Below are 24,299 nucleotides of genomic sequence, written 5' to 3' on the forward strand. Positions count from 1 at the left end.
GAGTGACTCTGCCAGCCTCTGCAGGCTTCATGGAGCCCGTGCCAGAGCCCCTCAGCCCCCGAGAGAAGCAGTTGGGCGCGCGGTTCGGCCGGATAGGCTCAGGGGCCGCCATGTTCCCCGGGCGGCGCGGCGCAGGTCCCACCGCGTGCGTGTGTGCGTGCGCTGGCTTCGGGAGGGGGGGGTGCAGGACGCGTGGCGTTCTCCGCGGGTCACGCCCGGCCGCTCTAATATTCCATTCAGAGAGGGGGGATTATTCTCTCCGCGGCGGACGGACCCTGGGCGGGAATGACAGATCTGTCCGCGCTCTCCCCCACAGCTTACAACGCCCTTCCAAACCAGACCAGCGCCAGAAGCTTCCCTCCAGTGAAAACCCCGCTTTTCAGGAGAACACGGGCCGCCAGTGCACTCCTGCACTCACAGCGCTGCGCTTCAAACTGACGTTCACGCTTCTTCTTTTAAAAAAAAAAAATATTTATGGGAAAGGAGTGGTGTACCACAGCAGGAAGAACTGAACTCCACACGCGTTATTCCTCACCGTTTTTAAGTAAGTTTAATGAGCAGCCTTCGGGCCTGAAGTCAATGAAAATAAAAATCCTTGGACGCTCTGAAAGTTTTATCTTTAATACACTGTTTTTGTAATTCTGTGTAATTTAGTTCAATGACGATGATTAGGATCCACATCTGAAAAAACTGAAAGCAGTACGGATAAAGCTTTGGGGGAATTCTTGATTATTTATTAAAAAGTAATAAAGGTACTTTATTGCCAGTTTAGCAGGGTTTCCTCGTTGGATTTGGCAACTGGATCATGTCAAAGGTGATCAAACACAAACACTTGAGCAGCACAAACCTCTTCCCCTTTCAGTACATTTCCCATGATGCAGTTTCGAGGCAAAGCAAACATTTCTTCACTGAGGATGTGTGACACTGCAACCCATAAAAGCCATAAATATCTGTCCTTACCCATTGGTTAAGTAAATTAACACTAACAGTCAGCGATGGCAATACATTCATTAAAATGCAGCAAATTTTCGATAACCCCTGTTAGGTAATTTACAATGTTTATTAAGACTGATACAATATTACGAACGATAAATGCTTCCTTTCAGTATCATGCACGTAATTAGCACGTAATTAGCATATCTACTAAGTCTGTTGATGAGTGCCATTTGGTCAACATCAGTTAGAGCAAACAAGAATGCCACAACACATTAAAATTCCTAAGTTAATGCAGTGGTGCTCACTGCAATGGCCAGACTGAGGCGCACATATATGATGTCATAATAGGTGGCCACAGCACTCACAGGCCTTGAGGAAAGTTAAAGCTTCAGCAGCCTGTAGGGTGGCCTACATTTGTCTGCATTCAAACACACGGCATTGCTACTACTAATCTCTGCCCCGTCCACAAAGAACATTAACAATTGAGCCAGTGGGACCTTGCAACTGTGGGAGGTGCCATAGAGGAGGCAGAGAGTCAGGGCATGAACCGCCTCCTACTGGCTGGTCCAGGACTTGACCATTACGAGTGAAAATCGAGGTGCAGAAGCACTGCAGCCGAGAATGCAGCACAGGTCTCTCGAGTCCAGCCGTGCCAGGCCACAGGGCATCCTTCCTTTGGCACATTGTGTAGGGCAGGGGTAGGCATCCCTGCTTCCGTTACACCAGATAGCTTTCTGGCTTTTGCTGCACACAAACCTACAACTACAAAATGATACTAATTATTAGGTATAATGAATGAATGCAGTCGATGTCGTGCTGGAGATACTCGGTGTTTGGCCATTTCTGAATACTCAGGCACTTAATAATCCATCAAACTCTTGTGCTCAAACTCGGACGGAACGAAAACAGAGGAGTCACAGGTACGCCAGGGTTGCTTTTCCCTGGTGAAGGCTGAGGAGGGCTTATACGGTCTTTTTGGCCTTGATTTTGGAGAGAGTTTTGGGGCTCTGCTGTCCTTGCCCACAGCTGGAAGGCAGAGGTGACCTGTGGCTGTCCGCCTTCACTGCGCAGAGCGGCGAGCGGCTGGGGTGTCCCGCCAGGGAGGGGCCGGCCTCGCACCTCTCCTGGGGGCTGCCCCGCTTGATGCTCCCCTGGGCCAGCACCCTTCCGCCTCCACCTGCTCCGCCTGCGCAGCACTGCGGAGACAAGGCCTGCATTCTCATCCCATCCACTCGCAAAACAAGCACTGCGCTCACCTCCACACTGCAGATTTAAAACATTTCGTTTCGCTCTCATTCAAAGGCAGTGTTGGCTCCATCTAGTGGCCCATAAATGCAATCACTGCCTGTTATACATGTCCAAGTTTAAAATAAAGCCAGATGGACATTTAAGGGGGTGCGCAAGTAACTAAAAATAAAAATGGCAGTTTTTGTAATGGACAGTATTGCAGTCTTCAGCTCAATCCCCGAGGAAGGTCTGGTAATATTACACGCGGCACAAAATCATGAGGAAACCCATTTACCAGAAGCAAAGTCCTCTGTATTCTGTATGACCCAGGGATATAGGAGGACAGATGCTATTGCGAAACAGACGGCCAGATCATGCAGATGGCAGAACCGAGTGTGAAGACAGACCACCGGGTGGCTAACGCTGTGAAATCGCTCATTCCAAAAGCTAACTGCGAGCCCTGCGACTGCCGTGTCGGAGCCTCAGTCGCGCCATTGGCGGCTATGGCTGGAGGTCCACTGGCGAGGCAACAATTGGCCCAGCCACGCCGGGCAATGATAGGGTGTAAACCGGCTAGTACCGCCAATCTCATCGCGCTCTAGCGGCCGCTCCTGGTGGAGACCAGGCGTCCGCGGACGAACCGAGAACATGCAGACCTCGTAATCCTGCGACATGGGCAGCATGTGAATGGGGGCGTGGGAAAGAAGCGGGAATAGGCGTCACGTGAATCGGAGGAGTCTGCCCTTGGCGGGAGAGGTTGCAGCGGGAGATCGAAAGTTTGGCTTGGGAGTTTGGGTTGGGGAAAAAATTGTGGATAAAATATGATGGGTGTCAAGAGTTAGTACAGTGAAGTGGTTAAATAGATATCTTCAGTCTCATCAGAACCGCGACCTGTACAGGAACTACCATTGTTTGTTACTGTGATTCAAACTGCATTTTAAATCAAGAGGTTCCCAACACAGAGCCGCAGTGTCTATTGATTTTCCTTGTTACTCAGTACTCTGTCTCACTTGATTTCCTGGGTCTGTAATGGTTGGAAATTCTAAGGAGAAAGCCTGCACACCATGAGGCTCTCTAGGACAAGGGCAGCAAACTCCTGCATTAACCAATCAGGCTGCGTGTCATCAGTAGAACCTGTGAGGACCCCTGCAGTGGAGAGTACTTACAGAACTACTGCCACCTTTCCCACTGGACCCATTCTTCCTCGTGGTATCACTGTAGGTGAAGATGGCCTTCTTCTTTGCTCTCTACAACAGGGCACACACACAGTGCACACGTACTAAGTTCTGAGTACTCCACGCAAATTTCTGCGCAGTGAGGACGCAGTCATGGAACATGCTAGTCTGCGCAACTAAATCTGTCAAAAAACACGGTAACATTGTGCAGTGAAGACGCAGTCATAAAACACGCTGCACAGGAAACAAGCTAACGTCTGCGCAGAGAAGACAATCTTAAAACACACCAGTGTCTGCGCAGTGAAGACGCAGTCACAAAACAGGCCAATGTCTGTGCAGCAGAAGCTGTAATAAAGCACGCTAACCTCTGAGCAGTGAAGACTTGGCCATAAAAGGTCACGCTGATGAATCAGAAAAAGAGCCAGAAGAGGCAGGTGAGGACTCAGTGATGAAGAGGCAGGTGAGGACTCAGTGATGAAGAGGCAGGTGAGGACTCAGTGATGAAGAGGCAGGTGAGGACTCAGTGATGAAGAGGCAGGTGAGGACTCAGTGATGAAGAGGCAGGTGAGGACTCAGTGATGGAGAGGCAGGTGAGGACTCAGTGATGAAGAGGCAGGTGAGGACTCAGTGATGAAGAGGCAGGTGAGGACTCAGTGATGAAGAGGCAGGTGAGGACTCAGTGATGGAGAGGCAGGTGAGGACTCAGTGATGAAGAAGCAGGTGAGGACTCAGTGATGAAGAGGCAGGTGAGGACTCAGTGATGAAGAGGCAGGTGAGGACTCAGTGATGGAAGAGCAGGTGAGGACTCAGTGATGGAGAGGCAGGTGAGGACTCAGTGATGGAGAGGCAGGTGAGGACTCAGTGATGGAGAGGCAGGTGAGGACTCAGTGATGAAAAGGCAGGTGAGGACTCGGTGATGGAGAGGCAGGTGAGGCCTCAGTGATGAAGAGGCAGGTGAGGACTCAGAGGTGAAGAGGCAGTGAGCTGGTACCTGTTTGGTCGGGGTGGAGGGGCTGCTGTTGCTGCTGTCGGTGTCTCCTTCGTGGTCGGGGTCCATGATCCCCGTCGTGGCGCAGCAGGGTGAACTGGGCAGCGGTCCCGGGGCGGGTCCGAGTTCGGGCCTGGGCGCGGCGTCCTGGGACGGCTCCAGGGAGAGGCCGTTCAGCCCGTCCGGGGGCTCTGCGCTCTCCCCGTCTTCCGGGTCATCCCGAAACTGCTTCATCATCTCCAGCACGTTGATGGGCGTGTCATGGGAGGAGGTGTCGCCCTGAGAGTGACAGTCACCCAGATTTCCCCTCAAACGCCCCAAAAAGGCAGCCATGGACCCCATTTTACACAAGAGACGCATGCGGCCTAACCCACAGCGTGGCACCATACACGCTGTACTAAGCAGAGCGTATTGGTGGATTTTCATTTTTTACTGTTCAAGCTGGCTTGCCAGCTCACCGAACCAACTGTTAACTTCACCACTCAAGCTAAAATTAAATCCCGATTTGGTATATTGTTTTGTACCAGAAGTGGTAAAATATTACAGATTTACAGCTAGCAAACTCTTTCAGCCTTTTTTTAAAAAAACACTTTCTGATATGTGAACAGTCAATATTAAGAGTGGAGATGAGATTGCTAGCATTACGTTTGGTAGTTAGACATAATCCTATAGCCATTAAGGGGGATGAGGTGCGTGTGCTACGTACAGGTACAGAGGAATTATAGTTTTAGAGCTCAGTGATGCTACCTGCCCTCTGTAACAGTTTTTCGTTTTTTTTGCCACTCACTGTGATCCAGGGGTTATCCAGCAGCTCGCTGGCTGTGATGCGGTGGGCGGGATCTACCTTCAGCAGACAGCGCAACACCTTCTTAGCTGCAGGGAAAACAGATAATATTACAACCTTCAAATGGAGCTTTTAGCTGCTCCCTGAAAATCCTTCAGTGCTACTCCTGATGTATGCCTGAAACTTGAATATCTAACTTGAATATTTTGTAGCACATATCAAAGGCACATTGATTCCATGGCCGTCATGAAATAGTTTGATGGACGTTCTGAATGAATTTCTCCCCAGGTAATTAAACCAAAGTGCCATAAAAAGCATGCACATTTGTTCCATTGAGAAGGCGGGGAGTCTATGAGAATTTAGGGGGTGCGGACCTCCTTCGCTGATGGAATCCCACACGGGGCCGGTGAAGGTCAGCTCTCCTTTCCTGATGATGTCAAACAGGCGGTCTTCTGACTTGGACAGGAAGGGGGGTTCCCCACACAGGCTGTGGAGTGAGGGTGTCAGAGTGAAGCCCACATCACTGCACACCTGAGACCCGGCCACTTCACCCATCACACACATTAGCATCTGCCCACATCACCCATCACCCACATTATGCCCTGATCACATCACCCATCACCCACATTATGCCCTGATCACATCACCCATCACCCACATTATGCCCTGATCACATCACCCATCACCCACATCACCCATAATATGTCACATTACCCCTCACCCAAAGTACACCCCCACCCACATCATCCCTCACCCCAAGTAGATATTTAATCAGAGGCTGGAGATGTGGGATTGTAGGTGGCACAGCTCTGAATGGTGGCCATGCTGAATTATGGAGGATGGTGCGAGTGGTGCCCCCATGTGGTCATGGGCATGTGGTACATACAGCGTGTACATGATGACCCCGATGCTCCACACGTCACACTGCTGGCTGTACTCATGACCGTCAATCACCTCTGGAGCTGCAGAACCAGAACACACCATCACTCTAATGGCAGAAGCAGCACTCCGTCATTCTTTTCACATATATGGAGCCCCATTGCTCTGGCCTGTTCTTGGACTGAAGCTGGTTAGTCAATGGAGTACAACACAGTGGTTATTTACTTATAGCCCAATGGAGTATGTGTTGGAAATGGTGTGTTCTGTACCCATGTAGATGGGCGTTCCACAGGTGGCCTGCATCATGGTCTTATTGCCCACACCGCCCTTCTGCACCGACAGACCAAAGTCAGTTATCTGGAAGAGAAACCGACAGAAAACAACACATACATTTCAGCTACCTCTTTCTATCACCTGCACTCACACACAAACACACACACACAATGGACATACGCAAGCACTCTTGCACATAGAGTATATATACTGTAGGCCAGGGGTACACTATGGAGGCTGTTCTGTTTTGGGATTTCAGTTTCTACTTTTAACTAACCACAGTAGACATGCACGCACATACACACACACACACACGCACTCATATAAGCATGAGTGTGCATGTGCACACACACAAACACAGTCCCCGGCATTGTATCAACCCGTTTGATCTAATTCAGAAAATGAGCAATCCGTATCTGACATGGCAGCTTGAAAGAGAATAATTTAGAATTAAGGCAATTTGCTGCAGTCTTCATTCTCCCTAATCATGTAAGATAAAGCAGTAAGGCTTACTACTTTCAAAGCCTTAAATAATATTCTGTCTGAGGAGGTGCCCTGCTGAGTGTAATCAGACTTTACGCGGGCAGACGTTTCCATCCATCCAAATGACTGGCAGAGGTTAAATTTATCTCGCATTACTCAAACGTATCCATCGTTATTTCTGTAAGATGATTACCGAGATAAAGCCGCATATATATCCCCGTTTTATAAATTATTTAGTGCCTTTTCAAAAATGATACTTATTTATGAGTAATATTAAATTGAGTACATACGTTTGAATTTCCAAGTGAAAATGCACGAATCACTGTAAATCATTTGCATTTTGAAGGAGGCTATAACAGCAATAAAAAAGGGAGAGAATATTTAAGTACATGTTTTCAAAAAACATACCTTTAAAGCATGAAAACCAATTTCAATATATGAATATGCTTTTGGCATATTTTAGCAGCTTCACCAACTTGTTTTAAAAATAATCGCTTCCACTTTTACCGTGGATTAGAATCTTAAAACGTGCCTCTTCAGGCACTGCTCTGCTACACCCATGCAAGGCCCGCTGTAGCCGAAGAGCATGCATTCGCCCAGGAGCCACTGCTTTACTCATCACAGATCACACAATGCCACAGAAAACAGGGAAGCCCTTCTCTCACTGACAGCTGGTACTCCGGGCACACAGCGCATCATTAGTAGAAGCTAATGCAGTGGTAATTGGAGGAACGCTGGCAGAGTTAAAGCCGCTCTTGCCCCTGGTGTGATGAAGCAGATTGTTTACTGCTGCAGCGGACTCCTAGTTATAGTCGGTTAACGCCAGTTAAGGCCGAACCTGCACTGCCTCGGCTGTGGGGCCCAGCCTGTGCTGACGGTGAAAGCCTTTACCGGCTGAGCCACTCGTGGCTCCCTCTACCCCAGCTTCAGTGATAACTCACTACAGGCATACACTCTATACGGCTTGTGTACAGCGTTTAATGATTTGTGGCCGAAGGGATAAATTCAACCAGAGCAAATATCCAGACAAGATGGCCACCTCCTGCCAGATAAGAGGCTTTTATGGCGTGCCAGGGCTGCGCTGCCTTGAAGCGCTGTGTGTGATTCATTCTGCAGCCCTGGGCTGGCTTACATCCACACACCCAGCTAACGTGAATATCTGTCCTTAACGACAACCTTGACTTTTTTTCCCCTATATTCTGCTACGCTGTTGAGGCTATGCTTAAAAACAGGAGTGGACAGCTATGCAGACACCCTGCTGGGTCTGACTGTAGGTGTCTTACTGCAGCCCCGGATCTCTAGTCTCACCTTGACGTGGAGCCGCCCATTTTCTTCACCTTTCTGGGAACTCTTCACTAAAATGTTCTCCAGCTTAAGATCCCGATGCACAATATCTGAAACCAGCGAAAACGGCCATGAATCATAGATACAAGGGATATCTATATCACCACACACATCCTATGCTCTGATCAGATACTAAATTATATCAACTTACTATCTCTGTCTCTGCTATTGTTGAAGCTAAATTTCTGAATTATTGTGAATATTCACAAAGGGTTGTGGCTGAAGACAACATTAATGGCAGAAAAAAGAAAAAAAAATGTAGTAAAATATGGTTAAAGACCCTGTGAAGAACCCACTTACTGGCTCCATTCTGGTCTTAATCTTTATTACTAACTCTGAAAGCGGTGTAACACAGAATGCCATGGAATCTCCTTTTATAATCCCTACACCAATGGTTTAAACACACAACCGAATAATAAGTACTAGCTATAGCAGAAGCAATGCAGTTTAAGTTTGCAGAAGGGTACAACGGCAGTGTTGAACCTATGACCTTTAGGTAAGAAGGTCAGTTCCTTAGCAATTGTAACACGACCCACATTGTTCCCACTGCTGCAAGTCTACAGTTGCTAGCGGTGCTAACTAGGAGACCTGTACATAAACATCTCTGATAGCTTGTGAAATAACATTCCACAACACAACAGCACACTTTGCTGCCTTAAAACAATACCAGATGAGATAACTGCATGAATAAAGTTCACTATTGCTTTAAGTGACTGCTTCACTCGCTAATCCATTTATCATGCGCCACAGCTATTGATAAATCTAGCTAGGATGTAAATTAGCTAGCCAGCGCTAATCTTGCTTTAAATCAAGGTTTGAGGTTGCACACCTACCCTTATGGTAGGGACACTAATCTGTTTTTTTTTGCAGACAGCTCCAGTATTGGCATCTTGTTTTCTTTCCACAGTTTATAGTTCTCAGTGTTGAGCCATTTTTCACTGAATGGACAACTTTATCATGCTATCTGTTAAAGTTTCCAGAATGCATTGGTCCAGGATCAGTGGTGTTCCCCAAATCATAATGGACATGGCTAAACTGGGCTAAGAAATGGTTAACCTATACGCTTATGAGCATCTCTTGGAAGAGAGAGGGACACCATTCAATGACTGGTAGCTAACCAATAAAATGTGATCTACCCTGTATTCCTTATACATAAATAAACAGAATAAATAATTTTTTATCCTTTCTCTAGCTTCTCTCTTCAATTTATTAATTCTAGTGATTAGGAGTACCATTCACCAGGGTGTTATGGCCAACCATTGTACTTGTCAATATTAGTTATTTGGCATGTTTGTGATTTACAAATCTAGGCCCTTTCTCCAAGTTGCTAGCTTAAGTTGCTTAACTAAATGTCTAAAATATAAAAAAACAAGAAGAAAAAAAGTAAAATATAAATGTAAAAACTATAGTCTTGGACAAGGAAGTACAGAGGACAGAAAAACATTCAGCAATAGAAAAATGTAGGCATATATTTACACCACATTTAGGCCTTTATGGCTTAGTTACGTGCACATACAAACGTTTAGGCAGTGCACAGAGCCAATTAAATATACATAAATATAATTTTATATATTAACACACACACCAATGCATGTAATTAGAAAACTTATTTTAATTACTTTCTGCAAGTGTCAATTTAGTGCACACCACTTTATGGTATATAGGCCTATAAACAGAGACAACCATAATTTTTAACATTTAATTTGCTCACATTTTAATATTAGCACAATAGGTTTTAAAATTTAAAAAATGTACAGGTAACTTCAAATGAATTTTTATTATCAGGTTGTGCCTTTTCAGGTGTATCTCTGTATTATTAGCAACTGTTAAAATGCAGCTACTGCAAAGAGGTTCATTTTGTGTGGGCTTACGGTACCAGCCTTCCATAAACCAGCCATATCTGGCCCACTGACCCGTGTACTTGGCACAACCAACCGAGTACTTTCTGAGGGCGCAATGAGAGGCTTTCTGAGGTCCTCCTGGAAAGCGAAAACGAATTTGAAACAGAAATGACAGCGGTATGACAACTGAAAGGCAAAGTACTGAAACACACCCCCTCCCGCCACTCCAGAGAGCAGTTCTCTGTGCCCTTTTAAGTGCAATTGTTAAAAGTAACAGATGTTCGTTCTTCGCAAAGGGAAAACTTGCGAGTCTGCCACACTCAGCAGGTGACTGCTCCGCAAAACTGCATCAATCATAGGGCGCGGACAGCCTTCCCCGGAGAGCGCCATTAATTCACCGGGACGCCGAGCCGGTCTGCCGGAGCCAGATGCCTACCGACGTGGAAAAAGGGCTCAGTCGCTTCGTCTCGGGAAAAAGCTATTAACCTTAATATGCGCAGATGGATAAGAAACATCCTCTGACAACTCATTATTTATTTGTGTCCTTTTAAATATGTTGGGATGCGTGGTGTTTGCGCCGAGCCGCTTTCTGTGATATAATGGATCTGGGGGCCAAGAGGTAAGCAGATAACAGCTCTCCTCTCATTAGCGTTCCCCGCGCCCGCGTTCGGCTGCTCGGCGCTCACGTGACCGGGCGCCGGCCGTCCTGCACATCCTGCTCTGCTTCTCTAATGTCAACGAGTCCAGGCACCAGCAAGACAAATTGGTTTAAAAAAAAAAAAAAAAAAACACATTTCGGAATTCCCCCAATTTTATTCTGCATTTCCACTGAGAAGCATCTTTATAAGTGGCTCTGTACACTTTACAAATAAAATTGAATTGAAGTGAACAACTGTTTAAAAGAGTAAAAATAACAAATGATATTGTGAGTTTTTCAGTTGAACATTCAGTCAATAATACAGCTTATATACAGCTAAGAATAGCCAGCATAGTAACCAAATACAAACCTGTCAGCAATGGCAATAATGGAAAAAATAGTCAACATTTACAGATGCAATGTATAATCAATGCATATGCAAAGCAAAGAGCGCGGCATGTTTCCTCAGTTGTTATAGAGACAGGACACACAAGCGCACGGGGACTCTTGGTGTGAAAGTATACCTATTAATCAGTATTCATCTGCTCCTTCCTCTAAATGACCCATTAGCCACACATAATGGTGTCTCATTGCCAAGCAACATCTTAAATTACCTTTAACTAGCGATTCTACTATGACAGTGAAAAAACAAAACACGTTCAAATGAACCATCAGATTCAATTAAAAAGGGCTGATCTATTATTTTTTTTGTGGCTGGCAGTTATTCCTTATTACCTTGTTACCGAAATAATCAAAGTTAATAATAGGGTGTCGCCTTCCCGATTATCAAATGTCATTGAATACAAAGCACAAAGACTTCAGGATACAATGTGATTATTTCGCAAAGAAACTAAATATGACTTGCTGCCTACGCAGGTGTCAGAGGTCCCTGGATTTTTTAATTAGTTTCTTTAAAAGAAGATTCATAATAAGGAGAGGAAGGCTATGCTCAGTAAGGGAAATAAGACTACAAAAAAAAATCATTGGAGGAAAAGAAGGTGCTCAAATGGCAAATTAAGTAGGAAGGGAGAGAGAGGAGAGTAGCCTTTGAATTGCAGGTGCAAGATGAGTCACTGCACTCTGCCTGGATTTTTTTTTAGCATTCCATAAACGGTCATTTTGAAAAGGTCTTGTGTAAATGACAAAAAACAATAAATATTGACCCGTAAGAAGTGTAATGCAAAGGGGTCAATAGGTCGACGGAGCATTTACTAATCCAGTGCTGAAAACATGCTCTCTCGTCCCATGTGCAACACCTACTGAAGTCCAATCCACGCCTGACAAAACTACAATGAGCATGAGGAATTGTGGGCAATGTAGTGGCAGAGAATAGCAGCGTCAAAGAGGCATGCTTCGGCTGCAGGACGTTTTGTGTGATGTACCTAGACAACCACAGCTTAGATAAACAGGGGAAGAATGAACAAAATAGAGTAACGTGGAGTTAGGGTGCAGTTCCCCTTTAACCCTGAGGCTGGGACTGGGTGATATGCTACAGTGAATGCTGTGGGCTGTGTGCACAGCAGAGCCTTACCCTTCCTGTGTAGGTAGACTGTGGCTTCTGCCAAGCTATGGATGATGTGCCGGACCTCTTCCTCCGTGAAATGCCTCTTCTTCTTCAAAATCTCCTTCAGCTCCCCACCCTCACACAGTTCTGTCACCATGTACATCTTCTGTCTCCGTGGCAACACCACAGGATTGTGAGGTCAGGCAAGGGACATCTCGCCCATGGGGCGTCTTCACAAAGCCCCCCCCGCCCCCACCCCCCACTCCCTGAGCCAATTCACCACCCTCTATCACACCACCTTATAGAGCAACTTATCTCATGAAAAACATTCGGTGAAAGGCCCAGCAGTTGCTTTATAAATGCAGAGGATGTTGAATGTTGGTAATTAAGAAGGACTTAATTAAGCACAGCATTCTTCAAAAGTAATTTTTTCAAAACACGATTTTGGAAATCTACACAGCCATCTATCAAGACATATTACTGCATTTTTTTGTTCTCTGTTCACTAGAATGCTCTGTGCCATAGCAATATCATCACCTGAGGTGCATCTCATGTTAATAAAAAATACTTGGCTGAATGAAAAAGTATGCAGCCAGACATTATTACAGTGCACATGAAGCAAAGAATAACACAATTGGGACAACCCTTCAGGACAATTTATCTTTGTAAAATACGGTAGATGCTCTACATCAGAGGTGGAAAGCCCTGGTCCTGGGGAGCCGCAGGGTCTGCTGGTTTTTATTTTCTCCTCAAATACAAGGAGTCAAGTAATGCTAAACATAAATTTATACTGTAATACCTACAGGTAACATTTTCAGTCTAAAAGTGACATCTTTTCATAATATGGATTAAGTGCCTAATCTGAGGTACCGCCAACACTCACCTTCGGCGTTTCGAACACCTCTTCCAAGTGTATAACGTGCCCATGATTGACTCGTTTTAATATGCTTACTTCCCGTTCCAGCAGTTTTACACCGTGACTCCCCGCCTGAAACACAGAGCAGGGGAGGAGAACGCTGAAGCGTTATGAAACAAGGAAGAGTCCTGATTCTCGAGTGTGCAGGTCATTTTCGGCTGTATAGCTTCCTGCTTGAGAATCTGGACTGAGGATTGGACTGCAGCCAGGGTCCACTCACCTTCTCTCTGTTCACCTTCTTAATGGCCCACTTCTTCTGCGTCTCGATGTGGGTGGCCTCATAGACCACCCCAAAGCTGCCTTGGCCCAGCTTCTTCCCAAATGCGTATATTTGCTATTGACACGACAGTGGAACAAAATGCATTACAAAACGAATACATGCCTGTCTGTGTGATCTCACACAGCTAAAGGTTATCAGCTACCAGATCCTAGGTACTGTAGCTTAGCCGGGGCTTATATATCAGACTCATGTTACTGTGCCAGATGGTATAAATGCTCGGCTGATTTTTTTTTGTTTCCTTCTCAGTTTTTAAATGGCGGCTCTGTGGAGGAGCATGAGAGGCGCCTGCAGTCCTCTGATGCACTTGCCTATCGTACAGTCCGCAGACCGCCCGGTACTTCAGCAAAGTTAGCGCCTGTTGGAGAAGCGCATCTTTCACCGATGACTCGTAGCCTGAGAGCACCTGGGGCAACTAATGCAGCAACAACTTGAACTTATACCCACCCTATTCCTGGCAGAACAAGCCCAGTCGTGTCCCGCCACTGTGGACTTCTGGAGCCCTTAATTCAATTAAGTTGGATCTTAATTCACAAATTTTAGCAGAAACTAATTTCACTAACTTTATCTCCCTTTCTCAGCACTCAAGAGATAAGGCCGCCAGGCTTCATGCTGCCCTGCGGGAGGGTCGGGCATGAGTTCAATACCCCAGGAGACCAGCAGGAGGCGTGCTGCCAGTGTACCTGAACGGCAGCCTCATCCTCCATGCGTGTGTGGGGCACCTTCCTCTCCGCGCTGTTCACGCGGATCCACTGGGCAGCCATTTTCTCTCCAGCTTCACAAGCATCTGTCAACTGGATTGGATAAAGAGAGGTGGCATTTCACAAAAAAATGACACACAGGAAATTGACCAAGAAATTACACAGCAAGGCTAATTAATATCAGGCACTGGTGTTTGAAAACAATCAGAACACAGCACTGCAGAGGCAAAATAAACAAGATAATCTTAAATATAGGGTAGATAAATTTAAATTATAACTTAAATCACTTATATATAGTCCTTCATCCTTACTGTAATACAAATGGACAGCATATACAAGCTAAATCACACGACAATAGTTTCTGCTGCAACTTCTTGAAACTAAAGACACATGAAAACCGAACCATGGGTGATGAACCAAATGGTACTTTCTTTTACATGAAGCATATACAATTCTTTATTACATATATCCTATTAGGGTGTGCTTGCACTGAAAGTTAGACATTAGACACTGAATAACTCTAAACTGGCAACATATCCAGCTGGAAGAGATGCATAATTTAATATAGTGTCCTGCAAATAGCCTTATACACATGCACACACACACACACACACATCTTACACAAATTTTTTTTTAAAATTTTTCTAACAAAACACAATAATTTGAAAACATATATTAAAATAAATTACTTAAATACGTTCAAAAGCACTAGAAAATGGAACAAACATTCATATACCAACCAGTCATGCCATTTGTGACTACACAATGACATACTGAAAAAATGTTTGGGCATTTATATAATTAAATGAGAAATGTGATTTCAAGTTGATGCTGTAACACAATATCCCTGCAGGGTAACAGAGTGGAATAGCTCCTTAACTGCAGTTTAACTCAGGTGACCCCACAAAGAAAATCAATATCTGAGCATTTCAGAAAAAAGTCTGTCTGTGTCACCACGGCAACCTGTCTGTTGGAACAGGTAATTCACTTCTGTTCAGTGCCACTGTGGGCTTTGAGATCCTGTATCCCCAAACCAAAACACACAGAATATAGGGGGCTGGGGGCCGCTAACTAGTCCTGAACCGGAGAGACACCAAAAAGATCTGGACGAGAACAGTAATATTCTTTATGATTCCAGCACTGAGCCATTCAAGTCATTACGATACTCAAAAAAGAGTGTCTACAGTAATTTTTGAGACTGCAGCCAGGGCAGAAATAATCACAATTAAAAACTGCTCCTAAATTACTTAGCCTCATCAAGTTTCCTGAGCAGCCTATGCTTTCATTCATAGACCATGTGCATTTAAATTTCAATGCTGAAAGTTCATACCTATGTAGAATAATAGGCTACACTTCACTGTATTCCTAATGCTACTGAGGTACTGACCACATACTAATATAAATAAATGATAAAAGTTAACATGCACAATACACGCAGTACAATACTACGCAATAATATAACATAAAACATCTCCATCTTTCTCATGAAGAACACCACCACACTGCACATTTTCTCAACTTCTGCCTCCAAACACCAGCATGCGCACAGCACAGCCTACCTTCCAACTGCCATTAGTCTGGCCGGCCTGACGTGCGAAGAGTCCGTATTCACATTAAGCACAATCTACCCGGCTTGAAAGGAGGCTCGCAGAAGCCAAATTAAATGTACGACAATTATCAAGCGATGACTCGGAGCGCTGAAGTGGATCCGCCACACGGAGAGTCATTAATTATTAACAAGGAAACAGTGTCTTTAACCTCTTCACTGTGGAGCGCTATCTTCCCCCCGACAGCGCTCTCATAGCGGCCCCGTCTCCTCCATTAGCTCTCCTCCACCAGCCCCGGCGAGGAGCGAACCACTGTGACGGCCCCCGGAAACCCTCGTTGGCCGAGTTACGGCCGGCCCGCGGGCGGGAGGGCGGGAGGCCTGGAGACGGAGTCGCGCGAGGGGTGCGCCGCGGGGGCCTGCCCTCCGCGGTGAGCCTTTGGGAGAGGGACCCGGGGACCCGGGGGGGGACGGGGGGACACACCGCAACCGGGGTTAGCTGAGGTACCGCAGGGCGGGAGATGCACGGCCTCGAGAGAAGTCGCAGCACTGAGGTGCATCTCTTTAGCGGCTCAGGGTTTTTAACACCAGCCTGAATTCAAGGTTCTTTTAATGACTTGTTTTTAAATAAATCACCCAAAGGCCATTTTTGATTGGTTTTTCCAGCAATGAGAACAACGTAGTTTATCGTGTAATATTGTTAACTGTCTCACCTGTAGGTAGTCTGAATCAAACAAGAGGATATGTGCCCATACAATCACCTAAAGGCCTTTTTGGTTTGGTTCTGCAATAGTAAGAATTTGTTCGCGCGTCCATTAATGGCAGAGTACCGTATTACTACCCCTCTCCCTCGCAGGGCACTCACAGCTGCTGGGGAAGGAGGCAGGGGGCTGTCCCTGTGTGTGTGTACATCGCTGTAACCATGGTGGTCTGACGAACACTGCCTGAGAAGTAAATGAGTATGACGGATGGTTTGTGCAGACAAGGCAAAGCCGGTGGCACTCAAAGCTGATCTGCCACAGTCTGTAAGTGTCACTTACAGTATGCAGTGCAAATGACACTTTTAAAGGCCTGGGGGAAGGGCTGGGGGGGGGGTATCTGAACACATGTGTATGTATGTCCTCTGCATGGAGACACACACCCTGCCGGAAGACCACAGTGAAAAAAAACAGGGAATTACCAAGCTCTGCTGGGCTCACAACGCTTCATGTCAATCACTGTGCTCTGCTGCCATTGATACCTGTAAACACAAAATGACCCTGTTATTAAATACACTTAATGATTACACACATGGTAGCCTTCTGTATCCTAGGCCCTCTTCATTTAAGCTGAAATGAATGCTTTAGAGAACATTCCTATGGCCTAAGTCCTGTTATATAACCAATAATAAACTGGAAGCAAATTTAATCATGTCTACTCGTTGGGACTGAACAGTTGACAAAAGACCACACAGACCTTCAAGAATAATCACTGAATGGGAGCAAGAGGTCAATTTACTAACACACTGATATTAACATGTTTTTCTGGCTACGACAAGAGCCAGGCCTTTTGACAAAACCAAACATCCCATCCAGAATAACCACAACAAAAACAAAAATTAAAATAAATTAAAAACCCTTCCTAGAAAACCCCACAAACCAAATATTGTACATTTCCACATTTCATATTTTTTTGTTTCGAGCTCATCAATAGGTAACCTGGTTCGATAAAAATAAGTATGTGGAAGAATGACCCACTGTAGACATAACAAAGTGTAATAACAGACCCAAGACATTAGCATTGTGGCCAAGGTGACAAAACGTGCAACAAAAATAATGCATGGGTGATAATTTCCTACCGGTCAAGCCCAGCACGGTTCCCCTGGCTCTCCAGATCTTAGAAAGCACTCAGCAGAAAGTAATTATAGCAGATAGAATGTCAGCCATCGATCCCCCTAGCATTTTTCATACCCTTAACATAACTGTCAAAACCCCATTAGTGCTTATTTACCGATTGTTTGCGGAGGGAGATGCACGCTGTTCCCTCCGACTGTGAGAGAGATGCAGTGGCTCCGCTCTCAACACAAATTAAATGTGACACTGGGATGAGGCCTGGCCACACAAAGATAATTCTATGTCCGGTAAGGCTTTTTTTTCTCTCTCATCCCCCCTTTCTTTCTCTTTCTCTCTCTCTTTCCTCCAAGCTCTCCATCTCTCTTTCTCTGTGCAAGCCTCTGCAATCACCTGTCTATCTTTTCAGCAACAGTGAAGTGTAAACAATGCTCTCCACCATATGGTACATTAACTTTATTACTTGATTTACTCGTGTTATTATCCCGGCTGTAATGAAACCGTGAGGGCTGTAGCGCTCTCAATCCAGCAAAATGGAGCACGCTTATAGATTCAAGTCTTTACGCGATAATAAAGATGAGGAAGAGGAACCGAGTACGGAACCCTGGAAACGCTGAGTAAGGGGGTGGGGGGGCACAATAAAATTGTAATTGGGGGCATTGTTTTTTGGGTGGGGGGGGGGGGGGGTAGGGGGGTGATGGTGGGTAAAATGGAACATTTCAAACTGACAGGTTGCAATGTGAGAATGGTTGCATGCTGATTCATTTGTGCTTGAGGTCAGTCAATACAGAAGAGGTTGGTGACCACCTTCCTGCTAATGTCTCCACTACTCCCCATAAGGGAATTGTAGCTTAGTCTTTTAATGTTGAGAAGAATGACAGGCTTCTCAATTAACAGGTATCAACCTCATGAGGATATAGAATTTCAAATTAGGCAAGCAATGTTCGGCATGCCTTTCGAAGACTATTTTTGGACGAGCCAAACATCAATTGTTCTTACCTCCACAACATCTTGAATGTGTGATTTTGTTTTACCACAAGAGGGCGACGGCATTTACTGAGCCGGAGGGTCATAAATTCACATTTTTATTCAAAAGTGAGGCTGCAATATTCAGCAGCATGCTGACTGCAGGGTTAAAATGCGCAGGCACATCCTCGCTGCAAACAAAGCATTTCATCTTCTTTATCTGCAAGTTAATTATTTATTGACAGCAGGCCTTGATGACAAATGGCAAACTTCACGGCATTAACAAAGCGTGGAATTACATTACTTGATGAAGGAGGATTTTGCATGGCACCACTGAAGCTCCTGTGGCACGCAATGCTCCAGATCAATAGAGGGAGTTCTGTTGAGCTTCTCAATGGTTTTGTAACTACACAACAGTACTACTGTTATGTAAAGAATGTGCTGCATGTTTATGCCCGATGTAAAAAGTAAGGGCAGTCTTTTCTTCGAGTCGGGCAAGTGAAACAGTTCTGTACTGTACTTCGTCCACAGGTTCAAAGGCACTCTACTCCAACATGAAATAACATTAAAGGAAGCATGGCCAAGGGTGTGTTTGTGTCTGCTATGTACCTCCACTCTTAATTACTGCTGTTCCACACAGCCTTAGCAGAATCTGGGACTAATCGAAAGCTGACGTAACTGCCAGGTGAATCCCAAGATTGAAACCACATCGCCAGTTAGCCTAAGTGTTTTTTGTTTATGTCTGTTTATGTTACACTATGTGTGCACCTCTGTTCTCTTCCACAAATGAGTAATTGGTCACAGGAGTAACAAGTGTTTTTTTTAACTCTGAGAAGCATACTCTGGAGGAGAGAAAAGAAAAGCAAGTGAATGAGCTACTCAAAAATGCCTAAATAAAAAACTGCAGTTTACTCTCCAGGGAGTATCCTCACCAGTGGAGACATCCCAAGCCTGGGGATCTAAGGTATCCAATGAGAACCAATGGGAACCAATTAAGTGTTATTTTGAGCACAGCCCAAAAAAAAGCACCGAGCTCAGCCGTGGAAATCGCCTGTTACCTCTGCCAGCTCTGACACACTGCATAATTTGCATTAGGTTTCCACTCTTCCAGATCTGTCATCCTAAACAAGCGGAGATGAATTCATGCTTCAAGTAGACATACGGCTTTTTACTTGCCCTTTTGGGATGTTGAGTGTAAGGGACCTTGAGTAAAGTACTGTAGTAGCTTACAGTAGCATGTGTGGCTCCCTTTCTGCAGGTTGCGGTTGGAGAGTGCCCACAGGGTGGACAGGCTCCACTCAGGGAAAGTGGAAAATCGAGTTCCCTCTCACCCTCCGCTCGCTGAAAGGATTTCACATGTTGCTAGGAGATAAGGATCAACAAATTGAAGAGAATGTGGTAGCGCTCTGATAAATACCCCCGGCAGTGCTAGTCACAAAATTTCAGGAGCGGCTGAAGTCATCATAAAAAAAACAAGGAATACATTTTAAATAAATATTCCACTATATGAAACTCAAGCTCTCCAATGCCATTAAGAAGAGGGGGATTTCACAATGTGTTTATACAAAAAAATGACAATAATTACACGCAGTGCTTTCTGTCCTGCGATTTATCAGATACAGAACATTCTGTCAGAACAAAATTAAGCCAGTAAAATGCGAAGGAGGCCCTTCCTGTTTGTAAACAATAAAAAGAAATGAACATAATGACATGTGAAGAATGTTACCCAGTGCTGCCAAGTCTAATTCACTAGGTGGTTTAATGAGACTGTGACTGACCCCACTTGGTTTGTTTCAATAAGTCCTGCACTATTACCCTTTCAGATCATCGGCTGCATACTCTTAAACTACACCTCACTGCACAATGGATTCTCCCACTGGCCAGGTAAGCTCTCAGGTAAACTGTTAGGTACTTACCAGAGAGACTGGGGTTTCTGTGATTCCTCCCTGACATTAAACTTTCACTTTATCAATTACACTGCAACCAAGGGAGAAACATGCAACACTGAAAAACACCCTAATTACATGTTTACTTTTGTTTTCTATAATCCTTTAATGCAATGGCCTGAACCACATAGATACGTGCCAAAGCTTCCATTTTGTGAATACAATTTAATTGCATTACTATCCGCAGGTCAAATCAGAACCCAATGACAGAACTGAAAAATGGAAAGAATTATTCATCCCTTTAATATTAGGTTTTCAAAAGACACATGCACTGAAGAGCTGGGGTTTTCTGTTTAACAGGGTAATTTTTCTTAGGAATAAGTTATCATTATGCCTACGGTCTTCATCTGCAACACATAATACATTTAAATTAGTCATTAACAGAGACCATGAAACTAGAACATTAAATTCTAAATCGAGAAAGTTAATGTAGCAACAGGAGCCAAAATTAAGGCTACAAGTGCCACGGAAACAATTTATTTTGTATGAAATACACAGCTGCTTGAATCCCTTATAATTATTTAAAGCTCATACAAGTAGCAATTAACTTCCTGTGACCTGTTCCAGCTAAATCTAATTATCTGGCATGAAACCTGCATAGTAATAGATGTTTCAATACACATTGAAATTTCAAACATTCAGTTTTCTATAACTTGAAGCACAGTGAATAAATGTACTTTGAGGGACTTCAACACTTTGAGGTCAGCAACAGAAGACTAGCTCATCTAAACAAGTGACATTAATTACATAATCACACATTGTGTCGGCCTATTGGAATAAAATAATCTAAATCATTCAGTTTCATTTCAAGTATTAAAAACTGCATAATTTTGGCACAACTTACACAAATAAAACATACGAATGTCCATTGAAAGATAAAACATTGTACGCAGAACCCCCCAGCTTATTTCCGTGTATTGCAAACTTGGTCCTTTTCAAGTATTTTATCAAAAGTAATTTGCAATAAAGGCGCAGTTGATTAAAATCCACATTACTATTTTGTGCAGGTCCCCGTTGCATTGTTTCTAGCTATCCTACATTGATCAGCTTATAATGCCCGGATTTTCACATTTGCGGCTAATTGGAAGTTAAATCAACATTAACTTTCAATAACCCTTCCAAAAAATAAAACTAGCTACATCACTGGGATCATGAATAATACACAGCGACATAAATACTTCCCTCTTTCACGCCAAACGTTTACTTTGCATTCGGTTTCTACTTTAATTGCGCACTTTTAGCCAGGGACAACTCGGTAAATGAAAGGTTATAGCTTTTAGGGCAGTTTAGTGCAATAACTACGTGTTTACAATACGGATAACTATATCAGGCAGTTACAAGGTGTGATTATATCAAATCCATGGAACATATAATTTCCAAACAATTGCTAAGAGTAAGCAAAATGATAATACATCATTTTTTATGTGAAAACATATAACGTTAGCCTACTACCTAATGTTACTTAACATTAGCACGCTGGATAGTGTGCTAGGTATGGTAAAGAAAGTAGTCTTAACGATAAGTTCATCTTGAACTTGTTACTATGAAGTTAGATTCAACATTGTAGGAAGTTACGTAGAATTGACTTATCGGTCACCTGTCTTCAGTTTTTCATACATTGTAGGAAGTTACATAAACATGCACTTAACGTCACCTAGTTAGCTAACTTGGAAATAAAAAACGAATCTTGAATTGTGTCGACAGCCAACTAGTCCAGCTACTTTCGGCGAGTGTTGCTATGGAAACAGGTATGGTCGCTTTCATGAATTTTGTTAGCGCAAACAGAAAACCAACAATTGAATTTAATAACATACGTTTACCGTGAATGGTGTGTGTTGGGTCTACAATGTGGGATGAACGTGAAGGTCCAAGGGCCATATTCAGGATCTTGTCCGACAAGAGTAACTCCACTTTCCAAAGTTTTCACTCGTGAAAAGAAGAGGTTGCCAACTTGCGCGCAGAACTACGGGAGCCGGACAGCGACAAGTTCAGCATGAAGAAAAATATGCAAGGATATTTAGCGCCAAACGGCTGACTCGTGTTATATTATAGTCTGTAATTTAATTAAAATATTTTGATATGCATTCATCGATACAGTATTATGATGTCGTTTATTTGACAGTAAAGCATGCAATAAAAATATATAACCGTTTGATTACCGCAGTCGCACATGATGGCAAGACAGACAGAAATACAAGCAATAAATAAATAAATAAATAAATAAATAAACACCCTCATCCCCTTAAAAATGACTTTGTAGTATTAGGTATTTGGTGTCGCTCTGCCCTTTTGTGGCAGAATGCTCACCACACATAAGCTGAGTTTGAAAGAGAGGGACTTATAAAGCTAATGAATCTTGAGGATCTAAAGACTGATACAGCCAGGATGAGCTTTTACCCAGAGCAGCAAAGAACCCCTAGTTCTCCCTCTCTGCAATACTAATGTGTGGCTTGGGATCTTTAATGACCACAGTCAACATGACAAAGTGCTATAAGAGAATACAGAAAACAGCTGGTATTGGCTTCTAACTGAACCGGTGCTGGTAGGGTTGAGTGAATCAAACCCTCCATGACCTCATCGCAGACCTGAAATCTTTAATACTGATCTAATGTTTAAGTGTCTCATTGCTAAAGTTAAACACAGTGGATCGCTTTTATTCTGGATGCAAACGTGAAAAGCACTGATGTTTGCCTACCTGTGAACTAGAAACCAGTTTTACATTTTCCCTTGATCCCTTGCACAAAGATTCAAGTATGTCAAAGGCCACGCCCAAAACCGCTTAATTCCCTGCTACTGAGTAAGCAAGTTGCATACAAATTGTATACTCAATAGTAGGCAAGTAAGCTGTTTCAGAGATGACCGAAGAGAATTAGGTACTCTGTGACAGATGATATTGAGATCACAGCAAGCTTACTGTATGTGGTTCGATTTTCATTTGTCTCCAGGACAGGATTGTGATTATGTCTCCATCTAGTGGTCAGTTGCACAATTCTCTTCAAATCTGGTTGAATAATTTTTTGCTATGATAGTTACAACTGATGCATGAAATTGGATGGAACATTTTATTAAAAAAAAAAAAAAAATTCAGATAATACACAGCAAGCTGATCCCTTCAAGAAATTGTACACCCACACTTAAACTATGGTAATTAAAGGAACATGCACTTATTACCCAATGGTGGACTCTGTCATTCATACCATCCACATTATTACAGTTAGTCATAAAGTCACTGGTCAAGATATGCTGTGAATAAATTTGTAAGTGAAAAGTAAGAACCTCATGATGGCACGAGGTTAAAAAAACAACCCCCAATCAAAGCCATAGAAACTAAAAAAAGAAAAATGTTTTCGGTGTTATCATATCAGTTAAATATATGCCATAAAAATAGTAACATTATAGATTTCTGTGTCAAGTAGCATCAATACTTTGGTATTTCAACCCAGGAGGTTTCATCTATAAAGCTGCTTGTGTCAACACTGGTGCTTTATTTTTCATTGATACAGGCTAGACGCCAGTGGAAAGCTCTGTCTTCAATCACTTGTATAAATGTGAAAATTCCATGGAACTAAAAAGAAAAGGAAAAAAAAAAAAAGAATTATACCAATAACCAGATCTACTTGTTCCAGAACATTTTGTTCTGCTCTAGTTTTATTTTTTAACAGATAGGGGGAGCGAGAACACTTCTTTAAATACTTAGAAAAACACGGTGGCACCCAAGATGAAATTTCAGCTAACAGCACGCTGCTGGAAAGGACCTGGCTTCACCCACGCACTGGGCCAGCTTCAATTCATCCCCGAGAGGCCAAGATCCCTGGACATGGCGGTAACAGTTTGCAAAGCACATTCCCTGGACCACCTCCAAGACCATACGCACTGTGGTATAAAATGCAATTTCCAAAGGATTCCAGGTTATGTGGGCTGGCAAGCTCAGAAGGACATATTTCCCCATTTTTTCATCTTGCTATATGGATTTAGAAAATTACATTAAGCAATAATTCTGCCTGGAGGAAAAGAAATAACTTCAAAAAGATGAGTCCTAATGTACAT

General features: G+C 43.8%; 1 protein-coding gene across 1 annotated transcript; it reads right to left on the minus strand.

The window, feature by feature from the left end:
- Positions 1 to 712: 712 nt before the first annotated feature.
- Positions 713 to 19,663, minus strand: stk33 (serine/threonine kinase 33). The gene is given in 15 exon segments (XM_064336922.1): positions 713 to 1,973; positions 1,975 to 2,132; positions 3,330 to 3,410; positions 4,330 to 4,605; positions 5,114 to 5,199; positions 5,485 to 5,597; positions 5,997 to 6,072; positions 6,259 to 6,346; positions 8,054 to 8,139; positions 12,099 to 12,237; positions 12,955 to 13,059; positions 13,208 to 13,321; positions 13,948 to 14,058; positions 16,692 to 16,751; positions 19,537 to 19,663. Coding segments are annotated over 13 exon segments (1,581 nt in total). The 5' UTR covers positions 14,029 to 14,058; positions 16,692 to 16,751; positions 19,537 to 19,663; the 3' UTR covers positions 713 to 1,795.
- Positions 19,664 to 24,299: the final 4,636 nt, after the last annotated feature.

Source organism: Anguilla rostrata, chromosome 5, assembly GCF_018555375.3.
Source record: "Anguilla rostrata isolate EN2019 chromosome 5, ASM1855537v3, whole genome shotgun sequence".
NCBI classification, from domain to species: domain Eukaryota; kingdom Metazoa; phylum Chordata; class Actinopteri; order Anguilliformes; family Anguillidae; genus Anguilla; species Anguilla rostrata.